At 44.6% G+C, this 16,117-nt stretch overlaps 1 protein-coding gene across 2 annotated transcripts in view; it reads left to right on the top strand.

The window, feature by feature from the left end:
- The window catches only part of LOC8052578 (mushroom body large-type Kenyon cell-specific protein 1), a 35,022-nt gene extending 19,443 nt beyond the window's left edge, over positions 1–15,579 (top strand). For both annotated transcript variants that reach the window (XM_042287103.1, XM_029988444.4), the window contains exon 7: positions 9,144–15,579. In XM_042287103.1, the coding sequence (XP_042143037.1) occupies positions 9,144–10,205 (1,062 nt within the window). In that variant the 3' untranslated portion in view covers positions 10,206–15,579. The remainder of the gene's footprint in view (positions 1–9,143) is intronic.
- Positions 15,580–16,117: the final 538 nt, after the last annotated feature.

Below are 16,117 nucleotides of genomic sequence, written 5' to 3'. Positions count from 1 at the left end.
AATTTTGCAAAAAAAAAAAAATGCACCATCTGTGGGCAACGCTGCACAAAATCGTAGCACAATAGGTTAAGAAACCGAATTTTCCGGTTGATTTAAAGAGCCTGGCATCTCCTTGTAATACCCTGTAGTTACTGTTTTGTTTTAGGCTAGGTGGCCAAGTTACCGCCCGTTGAAGGGTAGAGCTGCTATAATCTATCTATCGCAATCATCAAGGACGATCAATGCCACTGATAATACAGCCCTTGTTTTTCTTTTTTCCAATCGCCCCTTGCACGCTTATTCGTCTTGATTCAACTTCCAAACTTCTGTTGTCAGCAACTACTTTCGGGCTGAAGCTACAGGTCTTGGCGGTTTTGACACACTTAATTTGAGCAAACGTAAGTCTTTCTTTAATCCAGAGTGAAAAGACTTTATTAAAAGTACTGTTAAATTCTGCTGTTTGTCAAGATGACGGCGCTGCTGCCTTGGGAAGTTTATTATGAATATGTGCTACAATCTTTCACATCAAGTGAAGCGATCGAGTTCACTGCAGCGTGCACAGGCTGCTTGTAGCTTTTCTGTGAATACAATATTTTTTTTCTAATTCACCCATCCAACGCGTTTTCGTAACAAAGCCTGTTTTACTTTGGGTTTTGTAGCAACACATGCTTTTACCTAGGACTTATGCGGTGTGAAACTGGCACGATGAACCGAATGCTCTTAGCAGACCTGCCAACCCTACAATGCTGAAAATACTACAGGGGATGCCAAAAAATACTACAGTTGTGTGAAGAAATATGAAAACTGTTTTATTCTTCAAAAACTTGGTTTAGGTAAGAAAAATGCCTCAACTAGGGCACAAACACATCATACATTGCACAAAATGTCTTATTCTTTAGAAGTCGAAGGTTGGGCGAACACTGAGGAAGTTGCAGCTTTTGCTTTTCTTAGGAAGTTCTTGTCAAACACTTGTTCATGGCACTTTCCGGACTGGCTGCATCTCACAACTAACAGCTGTTCAAGAGTCTTTTTCGACATAGAGGAGTGGAACTGCGTGTGTGCCTTCTTCGCTTTGCTAAAAACTCTTTCGTCTGTGCCTGGTTTAACGAAGACGTTAAAGAGCAAAGTTCTTGCTCTTTAACATCTCCACAACAACCGCTGTGAACGGCACGTTGTGTTCCATCAAAAATGACGTAAAAAGGCATTCTGCTCGGGTAGTGTCGTAATCCGTTGATCGACTAAAGTACCCTCCAAGCTTCTCGTTGGTTTCAACTAATTTTGCATAGTCCTTGTGCTTTTTTGTACTCAGATGACACAGAATGTCCCGGCGACCAGCATGCGAAATGTTGACATCGCAGCGACACAGACTACCAAATCCGTACCTTTCGCCCTTACGCGCCGTCTTCATAAATGGAAAGTCGGTTGAATAGCTGGGAATAAACACTCGCGAGTATTTTTTTTCCCGACATTTTGTACCAAGGATGGCTTCAAGGGATCATGAGTAAAAGTTCCAGTAACACATACAAGTCGATGTACCAGTGTTGCCAACCCCAACTTGTAAACAGGCGAAATGCAGCCTAAACAAAAACTTTTTTTTTTTTACACGGGCTGTGGAAAATCATACAAATATTGTTGTTAATACGATAACCGTAAGAAAGCGCTGGAAAGCGGACACTTTTTGATAAAATCGTAAAACTCAGCAGGTATTTCCTAAGCTGCTCCGAAATTTTTCCAAAACGCCAATTTTTCTGCTCCTAAGCTGTTTGAAAACACCAATTTTCTGCTCCAAAAAATGCTACAGAACCTGTTCTAGCTGTCCCTTTTCGCTGGCATCGCTTATGTCGCATGATTTCGGTTCAGCTTGCGGAAAAAAAGATGGAGAGGCTGAGAATCGGAGGGAATCATGCCCTAGGGGGAGTTCCATGTAAACTTCCAACAACTTGGCGCTGCATCTGCTAATTTGGCTCTATTGGGGCTGCTGAAACCATGTGTTCGTGATTGAGTGGTTAACTACGCCGCATCTTTGCTGGGGCGTCCTCAGTTCATATCTCCTTCCGGATTTTTTTTTTTTTTGTTTTTTTTATTGCTTCATTGTGCATTTTTTTTTACTACTTTCTGGTGCAATAACTTGATTTTAACACTATACCACCTTGGAACTGTGGTCGGTTTGCCTTGCTGCATACCCGACCCGGAGGAATAACACGGAGCCAACGGTTTCAACAACAAGAAACTACATTTAATTGGACATGGACAAGACGATTAACATTGCTACCGGCGCTGCCGGAGTCCAGGCAGCGAGTCTCCGTGCGCCGCCTCTGATCTGCCTTATCAAGGCGGCGCATCCGATGTGCGCGTGGCTGGCGTGACGTCGCCGCCACGCGGGAAAAGTTCGGCTTGAGCCTCGCAGTCGGGCAACTTGGCTTGGGAACCGCCAGGGTGCCCACAGAACAAATTTTCTATTTATTTCTTGCGTCCCCTTTGCACCTTTCCGATGGCAGCAGTTCCTAATTCCAGTGCCTTGGATGTTTGTTTTGGCTGAAGCATTGCACTTCTGCCAATAAAATGCTACAGGACTGGAGAGTGCTAGAAAGTGGTTTACATATGATGAGCATGAATGTATCGAACCTGGACCACGACTTCATGTCCTGACCACACTGTGACTTGCATTTACAATCAATCATAAGAGCTTATTTCGATGTGCGCCTGTGCTTCGGAACAAAGCTGCAGAGCGAGAAGTAGTTAGCTAAACTAGCTGAAGCCACTGGGCTAGTTATGACGAGGGTTTCATGTTTCCGGGGTTTGTTTTTCTTCCTATTTGGAGGTGTTTTTTCAGGCTTTTCTTATTTTTTTCCCCACAGATTGGGTCTTTTTCGGTGACAATTTATGGTGTATGACAAAAATTGAGTTTTTACTGGGGCCTATGTGGAAAAAAATGAAACACGAACATGGGTTTCTTCAACCTGTGGAGAAAACGCACGTGACTGGAATATTTAGAAATGGACCAGGTACCATAAGAGCAGGAGATGAAAGTCCCTCCTGAAGGAAGCCTCGTGGACAGTTTGGTGAGGGCATAGTCAAGAAAAAATTAAGTTAGAGATGGAGATTGTCTTCCCGTAAACTCTTGTCTTATTCAAGGACAGCTCCAACGGGGTTTTCCGGTTTTCCCCGATTTTGATAAAACAGATTCGGGGCTTAATTTTCTGAGTTTCTCGTTATTTGCCAAAAACATGGAACCCTAGTTATGACCTGCCAGGGGGACGAGCATGGTATTAATTTCACAGAAGAAGAAAATACTAGCATAGAATGTTTTCCCATTCTGCCTGCCTGCTTTTGTAGTGTTTTCATTTTAATGGTTGGTGTCTACTCCCAGATAAGACAAAGTGGGCTTGAAATATCTCCACTTTTGTCTCGCAAATCAAATGGTATTTCTCCTCATTGTCATACTGTCATGTCTTTAACATTTTTATGAGCGAAGGTGCAATGCTTCAAACGTCAAAGGTGTTGGAATTGGGAACTACTGGCATTGAGACGAGGGAAAAGGGGACAAAAAGAATAAATTAGAAATATTTTTGGAGATGCAATGGTGTTTAAATTATGCAATAGTACCATGAAACCTTAAAATTGGCTTAAAACTGCAAAATAAATCAGTGAATGAAACTATGATCGGGACGAGGCCTCAAATGAAGAACAGCTGGAGCAAAAAGCAGTGGTTTAAACACAAGTGGAAGCGCTTTCAGCATCCTCGGTAGTCCTATATGATTCGAAATAGCGAACATAGTCTTAGGCTTTCATGGTGGTTCTTTAATTCTACCTTTGCGCAATTTTTTTCCCGGTGAAGTCTGCAGGTGCAACTAATATCACTTTTATTTACAGTCTCTTCACCCTTTTTCGTGAACAGGACTGATATTCTGTGGACGAAGTTCCTCTGGGTAGAATGGATTGACATCACGTCACTTTGCATTAATTCCGGGCCACGGGTAGATTGTATCAGAGTTGCAAGATGGTTTCCTAAAACTCTATATTGACGCTGCACCGATGTGCCTCGATATTTGCTCTTGCTAGTTGCCATAAAGTCAAACTACTTCAGTATAATGGTGCTAAAAAGTGGTGGTTTTTAGCTGAAGTCCTGCAGTGCCTTGCAGCTACTCTTTTAGCCGTGGCTGGTGCTGAGCATTCTAGAGGTTAGGCTGGCTATTCGGACCTCTACCACCATTACACAATGACACAAAAGTATGCTACGATTTCCAGTGGACTTGAGTGAAACCTTTGAAACCATGTTGTCCACACTGACATCCACACTGCTGACAGTGAATTATATAGTACAAGGACGGCAATTACTCAGCTTTGTGCATATTGTTTACATGCAGTATGCTAGCTTCTTTTGGGCTTCTCTCAGTGGGCTCGACAGAATCATTTCGCCGCCATGGCAAAAGAGGCTGACAAGAGTTCATAGCTCATGCCGTAACGCTGTTCAGATGGGGAATACTGCTGCTCATGATTTTGTTAGTATGCAAGACCTTTACTGATGAGGAGGGCAGCATGCTGAGCTTTGTTTTTCTGCATAAATGGGATACTGCAGTAGTATGCCATGGACGCTTACATACCCTGGTTTTCTGCCGCTCCTCATCATTGGTGATCTGTTGCCTGCAGTGTGTCACATGATTCGAGCTTTTCACCAAGATTTCAAAAGGGTTTTCACCAAGATTTCAAAAGGGTCATTGGTTGCATTCACTCCATATATACAGTAGAATCTCTGGAACCTGCATACATGGAACTTTCTGGATAAATGGACCTTCATAAAATAGCTTAGTTTTTCCTGTTTTTAGAGAGATATTTTCTCGTGATAAGTGGAAGTTGAGGGTGGTGGGGCATTTCCACCTTGTCCCTTGGAATCTCTTACTTAAAGGGGCACTGACACCCCAAAGGTCGTATTTTTTTTATTGTCTAAAACGAAGCAGTCATAGACACACAAAAAAACAACGCATCGCAAAAAGAATTTCCGCGCGCGCGCGCCTTTTTATTTTTGGCGTTTGATTCTCCCGCCTCTCGCCTCCTCGCTTCTTTTGATTCATGACGTCAAGAATCATGAAATTTAGAAGCTTTGTAGGCGACATTATATAACATTTAATAACGGCAATCCTAAAACATGTTTTTTAACGCAATTGCGAACGCACTACGGCCCTTCTTTTTGAAATACCAAAAATCGGGAGTTCGTTGTAGTGTTGTCTCCTGGATTTGTATCCTCCCGCGGAAAACAGGCGACGCCGCTCAAAACCGGTCCGCCGCAACGCCGGCGCTCGCTCCTTTCCTCCTTGCTTTGGGTCGCCATGGCAACAGCAGGGAGTCGTGAAAGAAAGTGGACTCTCAGGACTTTGCAATATTTGACGCACCGGCGCGGATCGCGCGGGAACTTCGAATTCGGCATTTGGAAATTGTTTTTTTTACTTCACAAATACTGAATTCCCAAATTTCAAATATTGAGGGTAATGTCCCGGCATTGTTTTCAATCGTTTCGGATAATAAAAATAAATTATGATTTTGATGTGTCAGTGCCCCTTTAAAAAGACACTAAACATAAAAGAAAAAAATGTTTTTTTTTAACCTGGTTAGGACAGGCATGTTTCAAAATAAATGTTTATCAAACAAAACAAAAAAAATGTGTGCTCAATATATTTATGCTACAATACGAATTTTTCGATTTGTGGGCGAAACCAAAATTGTACCCCTGTGGGATGATGATGATAGCATTTGTACCCAACTAGTGTGCGCTCTGAGGTCCAGCGAACTCAGAGTGCGCACTACTTGGGTACAAACGCTATTATCATCATCCCAGAGAGGTATAATTTCGGTTTCGCCCACAAATCGAAAAATTTGTATTGTATCATAAATATGGGGGAAAAATAAAAAGAATTGTTTTGACGATAATTCATTTTGAGACATGCCTGTCTTAATCAGGAGAAAAAAGAAATGTTTTCCTAGGCTCACTGTCTCTTTAAAGGGATACTTCAACGAAATTCGAAATATACCTGTTGTGTTCAGAAATAGGCTGAGTATGATCCACAATACCCGTAAATGACAATCGCACATTTGTATTTTGAGCCTGATGGCTGTATTTTTTGTTATCAACGGACCATTCTGACTAGCGCTCTGAGAGTGGCCAGAGGAGACCATGTCACATCCGGGTAATCGTGACGTAAACTGTCTAAGGACGAGCAAAGCTGTGGTGAGGCTGACATTGACAGGATGCCCTAGCCCCTTCAGCCACCGAAGCGGCCGAAGCACGCCAGCGATCGGACCACCACAACTAACCGCAAAGCTGCTTTTGTACGAATTTTTAGTGACAGGTTAATCTTATGTAATAGGGAGTTTTAGAATAATGCACGCAATTTTAGGACACGCTAGCGCTAAATTTTGCGCTTGCGTTAGCGCACATGATGCATGAGAGTTTTAGAATAGCGTTTCTCTGCCGCGACGCAAAAGCCCAAGCATCTCGCTCTTGCGAAGCCACCAAGATAGTCACCATTTTTATTTCACATATGAAATGCTGTAACTTGAGAAAAAACAAGTTGTTTGGTCGAGAGTAACATTTTAAAATTGTTTAAACGGGAGAATGCGACGTGAGCAGTTGACTGGTCGTGTCCGCATGCGTCGCCTCGGCAAGAGAGGTCTCGTGTACTGACCTTCGCCGATAAATGTTCACGCGTTGCAAGCATCAAGTTCCCGGTGATCGTTGCCCACCTTACTGGGTTTTTCAAACCGAGTGCAATGTCGTCCCGTATTGAGAATCGCAGCCATGGTCCTGGGAGCCGCCATTTTAGGGGCGAAGCTCCTTAGGGTCTAGCCTTGTCCATCCGACGTCCGTGCTCACATTGATTGCACTGCATCCAGGATCAGCCCACTTAAAAAAAAAACAATGTACGCCCGCACGGGGGTTCGAACTCAGGACCACTTGCTTACGAGGGCAGACGTCTTAACCACTACGCTACACTCCAACGTTGCATGTAGCCGCTCAACGTCTATACAGGAGAGGGCGCTGCAGTCAAATGCGTATATAATTGCGTTAAACTTTACATGCATTGGCTCAACGTTTATAGACAAGAGGGCGCTGTGGTCAAATGCTCAACTGCATATATAACCACGATCCATACCACACATTCTCTTTCTAACATGGACCGTTGACTTAAGCGGTGGAGATGCATTCCCACGGCTTCTAGCGGATCCAAGCTGATCCGCTAGAAGAACCACTGGCTCTGCATTTGACCGACCATAAAGCAGTATAATGAAGTGGAAACGCAACCCGGAACTCAGCTCTACCTATGAGAATAAGGAAAAATCAGCAGCATCAGTACTACCTATGAACAATAAAATCAGTATCATCAGCACCACCAGAGCTTCACCCCAATCAACATCATTCACCACGTGGAGATCAACATCATTCATCACGTGGAGATGCGGCCTCTTTTTTAACTGTGCTCGCCTTGGCTTTAGCCAACTTCTCATCATGAATCCTTTTTGGAGAAGCGCAAAGACTCTGCATACTCACGCAATTTTCGAGAAATTGCACGCTCTACAATAGCGCACGCCAAGCGCAAAACATGGTTAGTGTTTGGCGCATGCGCACTTGCGACGACGCTTTTCTTTGCATATGCAAAGCTTTAGCGTGCGCTATTCTAAAACTTCCTATTCTTGTAGAGGTACAATAGCGACATCTGGGCATGTCTGGGACACACAAAAGAGAATACTGGTACGAGGGGAGTTCCTCCTTTCCCTCGTCTCTCCTGGTGTTTGGAGAGCTGATGGAATGATGTAAGGTTCAAGGCATCTATAGTTCTAGGCAAGAAGGCATTGTCACTATCTGTCAAGGTCCCTGGACGGGCATTACAAACGAGGATTTAGCGACATCCACCAGGTGCACTTTGCTAATCGTTTAATTCCTTTTAAAATTTCTTTTTGTGTTTTCCTCAACAAGAGATTCGTGTGTCTGATGTCATACTGCTCCCTTGAACGCGTATAGATCAAGAAAAAAAAAGTTTCCAAATTTCATTGCGTTGGAGTATTCCTTTGAAGGGATACTCCAACGTTTTCCTCATAGTCCCTGATTTGCCTGAAAATTTGCTAAACACACCGACAAACTGCTGAAATAGTAACCCAAATATTGGGCCAAAATATGATTTTTTGCGAACTTATTAAATTTAGAATTTTGGTCCTCACCGTGTTTTTAAAAGTGAAAGTCTCTACTGGCAACTGAAAAACAGCAGAAGGCAGGGGTTCACTCTTTGAACTGTAGACTTTGTTCCCGACTGATTACAAGCAGTTTCATGGTGTCAGAGGAATGCTTTGGGAGCTCCTTCCAGTGCTCGCGCAGCAGCATGAGACAAATGCTCGGAAATACTAGTCCATTTTTAGATTGCCCACCAGACCTGCAGGCTGCCTTTCACTGACGTCACGGCACTGAAAAGAAATTTGAATGTTTGTTTTGGCATCATTTTCACTTGCGAATTTTGCAATAACCATTCTGAATAGACCATTTGCTATATCACCCGAGCATCAAGGACAATGCAGGGAACGGTGTTCCACGCACCACATGCGCACGCCTTCCCTGTGTAAAAGATTATAAGTAAATAACCAATATAAAGCGTTTATGAACGCACGTGCAAGATGTGATTTGTTTCAGGTATTTGCTTTAGAAAAGTTACTACTGCTGAGGCCAGCCTGTGCGGCGCGTGGAACACAAATCCCTGTATACTCCTTGATGCTTGGTAATATAGCAATAGGTCTATTTCGCAATCCCAAATAGTGTACCGGAAAGGATAAAAACCGGTGATTTTTGAAAATATAGTTGGTTAAGGTAGGTAAAGAAATCGGCGGAGTACGCCTTTTAAAGGTACTATTCCTTTGTTTGTTATTCAGGAGTCAACAGCACAAGGAATGGTTAAAAAAAGGATTGCGATTCCTCGTAAGGAAAAATAAAGCAAAAATGCACTTCGCTAACACACATTAACACACCAATATGGTGAGTTCAATACAGAGAGAAGTGCTTCTTTAGAATTTATAAAGTGACTGTTGGCATCCTGTTTCAGTCATCCTGCCAGTCGTTCATTCAAAAGTGTTCTTGCATCATGGGAACGGCAGACAGGGTGATTGATGGTGTGCTGCGTGCCCAGTTCCTTTCCAGCATCCAGCAGCTGGCCCTGCAGCCTTCCAAGGACGGCCATGCGCAGCTGAGCACGCCGCCACTGCCCTCGTCCGAGCCGAAGCTTCCCGTCGTTTCCGACCTGATACGGTTGCTGGCCAAAGAGCGAATTGCACAGGAGCGCAGTCGCCACCACCACCTGCCCGCATCTCAGCCGCAGCCACCGGTGTTGCTGAGCAACCATGTCGCCGACAGTGCCAACAATGTGATACTGAAGATTCCGTCCTACAAACCAGCCACCGCCAACAGTGCCGCCGCTCCTCCTGCCACTGCTGCTGCGCCGCGTGCTTCGACGAGTGTGTCCGAAAGCAGCAGTGGCGGTAACCTTTCGCTAAAGGAATTGATTGCGCGCAGCATTAGCCAGCGCGTGCACAGTCCTGCCGTGAGCAGTACGACGGCGAGCAACAGCAGTAGCAGCAACTGTTCGTCATCGGAGAAGTCGCCGCAGAGCAATGGCGGCAACGTGCCAGTGTCGCCACCGCCACCGGCTCCCCGAGGAAGTGGCGGCGCGTCAAAACCCGACCAGCAGCCAGCCGGAGAACAGAAGCGAACACGACCCAAGCGCGGACGCTACCGCAATTATGACAGAGACAACTTGCTGCAGGCTGTGCGTGCCGTGCAGCGGGGTGAGATGAGTGTGCACCGGGCGGGCACTTACTTTGGCGTGCCCCACTCGACGCTCGAGTACAAGGTGAAGGAGCGGCACCTGCTGCGACCCAAGAAGCGGCCCGGCTGCACGCCGCCGCCCACGAAAGGCTACCACCACCTGAAGCTGGAAGGGGCCGACGAGGCGGGGGGCGTGGCGGCGCCCTTCCTCTCGGCCGACCTGGCCAAGTTGGGGAGCGGCGGCTTCTTTGCGTCGCAGATGATGCGCAAACTGCAGGCATCGACGTGCGACGCGGAGAAGAAGGGTACCGTGCCCACTGAGGGGATCCTCGAAGCCCTCATCAAATCCACTCTGGACAAGAGCATGGTGGCGTCTGCCGTGGAGACGAGCTCGGCGACGGCTCACTTGCCCATGGCAGAAAAGTGACACCTGCGGCACTCCTAGGACAACCAAGTGCTTTAGCTCCTCCTCTCACCCCCCACCGCCCTCCCACCTTCCGGTGGCCCCGGAAAGATTCCCTATGTCTGGACATCTGCACAGGGTGCCTTTATAAATATATATATATATATGTATGTATATATATATATATATATTATATACCTAAATAGAAGGAAGGATTTTAATATAAATATTGAGAAGAAAGCTAGTCTATTCTGTGATGCATGTTTACAAGGGCGAATCATATCGGGGGAGGTGGAGATGCCGGTGTGCGCGGCTGTACAGCTAAGGGAGGCAGCGGGGGCGAGACTTTCCCGACCTCCGAGGCAGGGTCCTGCCGCCTCGCTCGTGGGAACACACAAGTTTGTATCAGAGTAAATATATCATTATACATAATGAATATATATATATATATATAAATTTATATCAGTATTTTTGTTTAGACTGTCGCGTGTGTGTGCGGGGATGGGGCAGATTTTTATGACTGATGCGTGTGCTGGTGTCTCCGGATCTCATGTGTTGCAATGCTTTTTGAGAGTGGCTTCGGTTTTCTTTTTATGTTTTGTGATGTGATTTGAGGGGCAACGTTTTATGAATATTGGAATAGGGTGGTAACAAACCTGTGCCTGCGCTCATCATGTGCCATCCTCTGATTTAAGGAGTGTTTTTTTTTTAATACTCACGGCGAGCATGTCTTTCTTTCCAGTGTGTTTTTGTGTCGAAAATGCTCCCAACTCTAAATTTCCGTCTTGTGTGAATGGTCTAAGTGAAGCTTTGACTTTCTCGAGTTCCTACGGTGCTTTCGGATTGTGTGTCCGCAGGGCGCTGCACGCTCTGGAGTTGTACAGGGCTCTTCTCTTGAGAGTGCTGCTTTTATCCGCGTCTCGCATTTCAAATTCTCTGACAGCGAATTCGTACAAAATGTGGCGCAGGCAGGTGAAATGCCGGAGTGTGGCCGGGCATTTGGACTGCCTTGATTTAGTGAAATTGGAAACTCTGTGCAAAGCCATTTTTAATTGAGGTATAGTTGCCAGCGGGTAGCCAGTCTGGTTCCTAGGAAGTAGCACCACAAAGTGCCTCTCCAAATCCCTGAAGAGATTTTGATACAATTTAAGAAAGCTGCCATTCTATTAAATTTGCAGTTGTTTGGCACACTTAACTTCAAGCACAACTCTCTTGGGCACTCGCATAAGTCCAGCATTAAGTTGCTTCAGTTGGAGTGCCTTTTTCTCTTTTTCAAAGACAAAAGCTGCCTCATTAGTTCTGGGACAACTACAAATTCAAGTCTGATTGTAGATAGAGAAATTTTAATGAAGGTCATGCTGTGCGCAAAAACGAAAAGTATAATATTAGAAAACAAATATGACACTGCTGAAGTCTGTGTTCCACTATGACCCTTTTTGTACCATTGGCAATTAGGCTGCTCTGATAAAACATTCCATGGTGATACATTTGAGGAATATCAAGTTGAGAAAACATGTTTTTGTCAGTTTTATGACTCATTGTTAAACGTTGCTAGGCATATGCTTTTTTTTCGCAGGCTAGATCATTAGTTGTTGCATCACCTTTTCTTTTTTCTTTTTTTTTTTTTTTTACCTGACCTAATTTATCCCGGTGCTGTCCCCATTCAGTCCCTCTTGTTTGGAGAAACAAGGTTGTTAAAACACAAACGTGATCCATGCAAGGGACTTGGATTTTGGATAATTGGCAACAGCCTTGTTTCCGCTTCTGGTGCCACATTGCTCTTTTCCTAGCATCTTTCTGGCACTTTTTTTTAGTGGCGTGCAAAGGTGCTAACACTCCGAAGACATTGGCAGGTTTTAACAGGGCAGCCATTTTCCATTGGACGGGGCAATCGCGCATAATCGCTGCGGATCAAACGAGGGTTGTGTTCTGGAGTTTAAGGAACTGTGTCCCGAAAGGAGTGATGCACACATCCACCTCATCTAGAACAACCAGTGATCAGGGTACGGCCGTGGGTAGCATTAGACGTTTCTTATCGTGCTTTTCTGGTGATGAACAAACTGCAAGTGCCCAAGTTGCATCTTTCCTCGAAGCTTTTCCACTTGCGCCGTTTGTCGCAAGAAGGAGGCGATACCTCGTTGGGGGGGGGTGTCTGGAGAGCAGTGCTCGCTTTCTACTACTCTTACAACCAGACTTAGCTTTGCTGTGAATTTCTTCTCTTGAGAGCTGTATTCTGCCGCTTGGCCAGCCACAGTCTCTCTGGACCTCTCTTTTCACTTTTGTTGACTGCGTAAGAGGAAAGTGTGTGAAAGGCTTCCCAAGTACTTAGAGATTGTTTAATATTTGTCCTTTGTTTTGAACACCTGTCAGTGGTGCCAGCATACATGTCTGCATTGCTGGGGAAAGCAACTTTCAACTGAGGTGGTTTTCAGAAAGTAGATGACATCACAAACAAGCATTAGCAGTTGCGCTAGTGTCGACTGGCTTTTTGTACACTTTCTCCTTAATTTGCGCGACGATCTGGGTTCCACAATGGGGTTCGGGGATGACTGGTCAAGCTTTGTGTATCATGTGGCATATTTGTACAGGTAGATGTCTGAAACGGGAAAGTAAAAAAAAGAAAAAGAAAGCAATCTCTCGAAGTACAGTTTAGTTATGCGAAAGCATCATTTAACAAATGCTTTTCAGTTGTGTTTTTTTGTGTTTGCCTTTTTTTTTTTTTTTCTTAGGTGCTTCACACATGGCAATTGAATGTGCAATTTGTAGGTTCTAGGTCTTGTTTGTTCTAGCCACAACCTTTTTTTTTTATTTACAGCTGATATTTATGTTTGCAGACTTTTGTGAATAGCTTTACAGTGAGGTTTGTCATTCAGGAGACCAGAAGTGCTATGTGGTATTTGCTAGTCAAAAGGCGATATGCATTTGACTGCTTATATGCTTTCTTTTCTTTAAGGCGGAAATATGCTATTTTGGTTAAATAATTTGAATAGTTCTATGATGCACCAATAGACTTGTTCCAAAACTCGAAGCGCCTCATCCTGGCGTAATGTCACCGTATGCATTCTGGGAATCAGTGGGCAGCAAAATCCATACGTGCTCCGCTCTTGTCCCACAGGTTCCCAGAATGCAACGCTTGCGGTGACATATTTATGGAAGCAGTCTATTCCAAGAAGCGGTGTGCACGGATTTAAACATATTTATGTTGATACACTTGTTGCTTTGTTTTTTGGTTTTGTTGTTTACTAAACTCCCTGTGCTGAGTCACCAAATCTGGATAGCTCTATTTTAAGCTGCTCAACCTTTGCATAGATGTATGTTTATGACAGACAGCTACATATTGTTTTTGCTTGTTGCGTGGTTGTGGCTTATACAAGCAAAGATGTACATCCTTAGTTCATGTGTGGCGCAAGTGTTATCCTTTGCATACAGGGGTACGTCAAAACTGGAAGAAGTAACTTTGGCACACTATGATGGAGGGCTAGCCAAAAGGCTTTATTTTGTAAAGGCCAAAACAGTGTATTTTGAATACTGCTCACTCATTGCATAATGGAACTTGTGCCAGTGTCAGTGTGCCTAGGCTCATTTTCAATTGTGCCCACAGAGAATGTCTACTCGTGGTTGTTTTGCCCATACAGTGGGCTCGATCGTGGAGCAAATTAGGTGCAGGGTCTATGGTGGAGAATGCATTTGGAGATTTTGGGACAGCATGCTTGTGTCCACAGTCGGTCGATGGAAGCCAAGCCTTAAAGAAGCCCGCCGACCGCTGCTGAGAGAAGTGGTTGGATTGGGTCTTGTGCAATTATCCTCTGTGTTTTTGGGTGCATTCTGTCTTTTGTCAGTCTTGAGGAGCTTTGTATGTTCTTTTCCAAGCTACTTTTGTTTTGACTTAGTTGGCGATCCACTGGGTGCTTTTGCGTATCCGGCCGAGTTTAGTGCTAGACTGGGTCAGGTTTTTAAGGCAGTGGGTAGTCATATTTTCTCTACTGGAGACGAGACCTGTTCACATGGGTAACACGGTAACACTGGCTTCTTGTACCTGTTGGCAGTGTGCCGCTTCTTAGCCGACAGAAGATTGATTGTGGATTTTCGGGACGCTCGTAGTAGTGCTTGGAAGAAGGGAGTGGGGGGGGTTACTCTGGTGGGACGCTGGCACGAGGACTTGCATTGGCAGATTGACTTAAGCATATTTTTTTAACCCCATGCATTTGTACACTGCCATATTCAAGGGTCAGGTTGCATTGGCTCTCCGAAGTTGTTATGCCAGGTGATAATCAGCATTTAGGACTTTGAACACTGTGCATTTGAGTGCGGTCTCCAGGGCATCTCGTGGAATTGGTGCTGCAGGTCTCAGATTTGTGGGGTGGGACCTTTGCAGATGCGAGGTGAGCTGTTGAGTTTCAGCGTGCTTGTGTGTGCCATGCTTTCAGATGTGTGAGCCCCCTTTGGTGTGTGGCAGACTTTGCGAGTTGCGTCATGCTTTGGAGTTCTGACCGGTGGTTTGGTTGCAATGTGCTGTGTTTTGCGGTGCCTCATTTATGCTGGTTTGAGTGCTGTAACATTTTTTGGGGGTCGGCAGTTATTTTCTATTGGCCCTTAGGAAGGACTTTATTTAAAAAGAAAAAAGATTTCCTTATTGTGTCGTGACGAGATAGGATAGGTGAGGCACCCGTTTTTGTTTTGATGGTACCAGGGTTGAAATTCTGTGTGGTTCAAGTCCTGAGTGCACGATCCCGGTGAAGATGCTCACTTAGCTGTATGTCCTTGCTTCCTCTTGAGATAAATGGGGTGAAATGGAGGAATTTTTGGACGGGGGCCAGTTTTGCCTTGTTTTGCTTCTCGGCTCAGGACTTGGTACGGCGCTTTGGAAGGCAAGCCTCTAGGGGGTGGCAAGGGCGTGGCTTGTGTGTTTCCTAACCTGCATTCCAAACTTAGTGCAAAGCTGAGGAGCATTGTTCGGTGGGGCACTGGCCTACTTGTGGTGGCCATTGCCATGTTTATTGCCGGTGTTCTGTTTCTTTATGAAGTAGTTTTTTTATTATTATTATTATTATTATTTACGTTTATTGTTATGAATTTTTGCTTTGTTGATGAAAGAAAGTCTTGTATATCATTGATTTATGTATTCAAAGATGATATGTCCTCATGTGTGAGTTACACATGTACATATTCTGAGTACATTCCAGTAGCTTCAAACTTGTTGCAGTCTGTTTTGTTTTGTACTTGAGCCGTGTGATTTATTGTTTCTTTATTTGCTTCGAAGTTTTAGATGATTTATCACTGACGATAGGTTGTATAACTTACAGAGCACCCATAAGAGAGTGTCACGGAATTCACATCTTTAAGGACATTTGTATTCACGATGACAAATTAAAGAGGTCCACTTTGCTGACGTTGTTGATTGTTTGTCCCCTCGTGTTTGTTTTTTATGGCTTGGCCAAATCGAAAGACAAAGGGTTTCAAGAGGCTGCGATCCTAGCATACGGCTCTGGTTCGTTCTCCTGCGTGCATGTGGATTTTGCTTGGAGGAGCTCCTAGTCAAGTCTGACCAAACTCCTGAGCGAGCACTCCAGGTAGAAACAACTGCATTCAAGAGAACACTGCCTTGGGCTGAATAGGCTAGCCGATGACGGTTATTAACCAGTGATCGCAGTTTCAAAAGTAAGTATGCTTTGTGCTGCTTGGGGCTTTTGTATGTGAGCTCTTTATCTGGTATGAATATGTAAGACAATAGCTTTTGCAAAAAAAGAAAAAGATAGCTTGGCATAAAATGTGCGCAGCTGTCCATTTTAACTGATTTAATCTACACTTTATCAAGCCATCTGCCCGCCTGCCTGCCACCACCGCCACATAATCCTAACATGTTTGCGCCCTCCAGAAAAAAAACAACACGAAACCTTGTCGTTTAGTAAAATGAATGGCGTGCTAAGTTTTCATGT

This window comes from Ixodes scapularis, unplaced genomic scaffold, assembly GCF_016920785.2.
Source record: "Ixodes scapularis isolate PalLabHiFi unplaced genomic scaffold, ASM1692078v2 PGA_scaffold9__187_contigs__length_104089568, whole genome shotgun sequence".
NCBI classification, from domain to species: Eukaryota; Metazoa; Arthropoda; class Arachnida; order Ixodida; family Ixodidae; genus Ixodes; species Ixodes scapularis.
The sequence above is the reverse complement of the archived record's forward strand: the minus strand, read 5'-3'. Positions and strand labels throughout refer to the sequence as shown.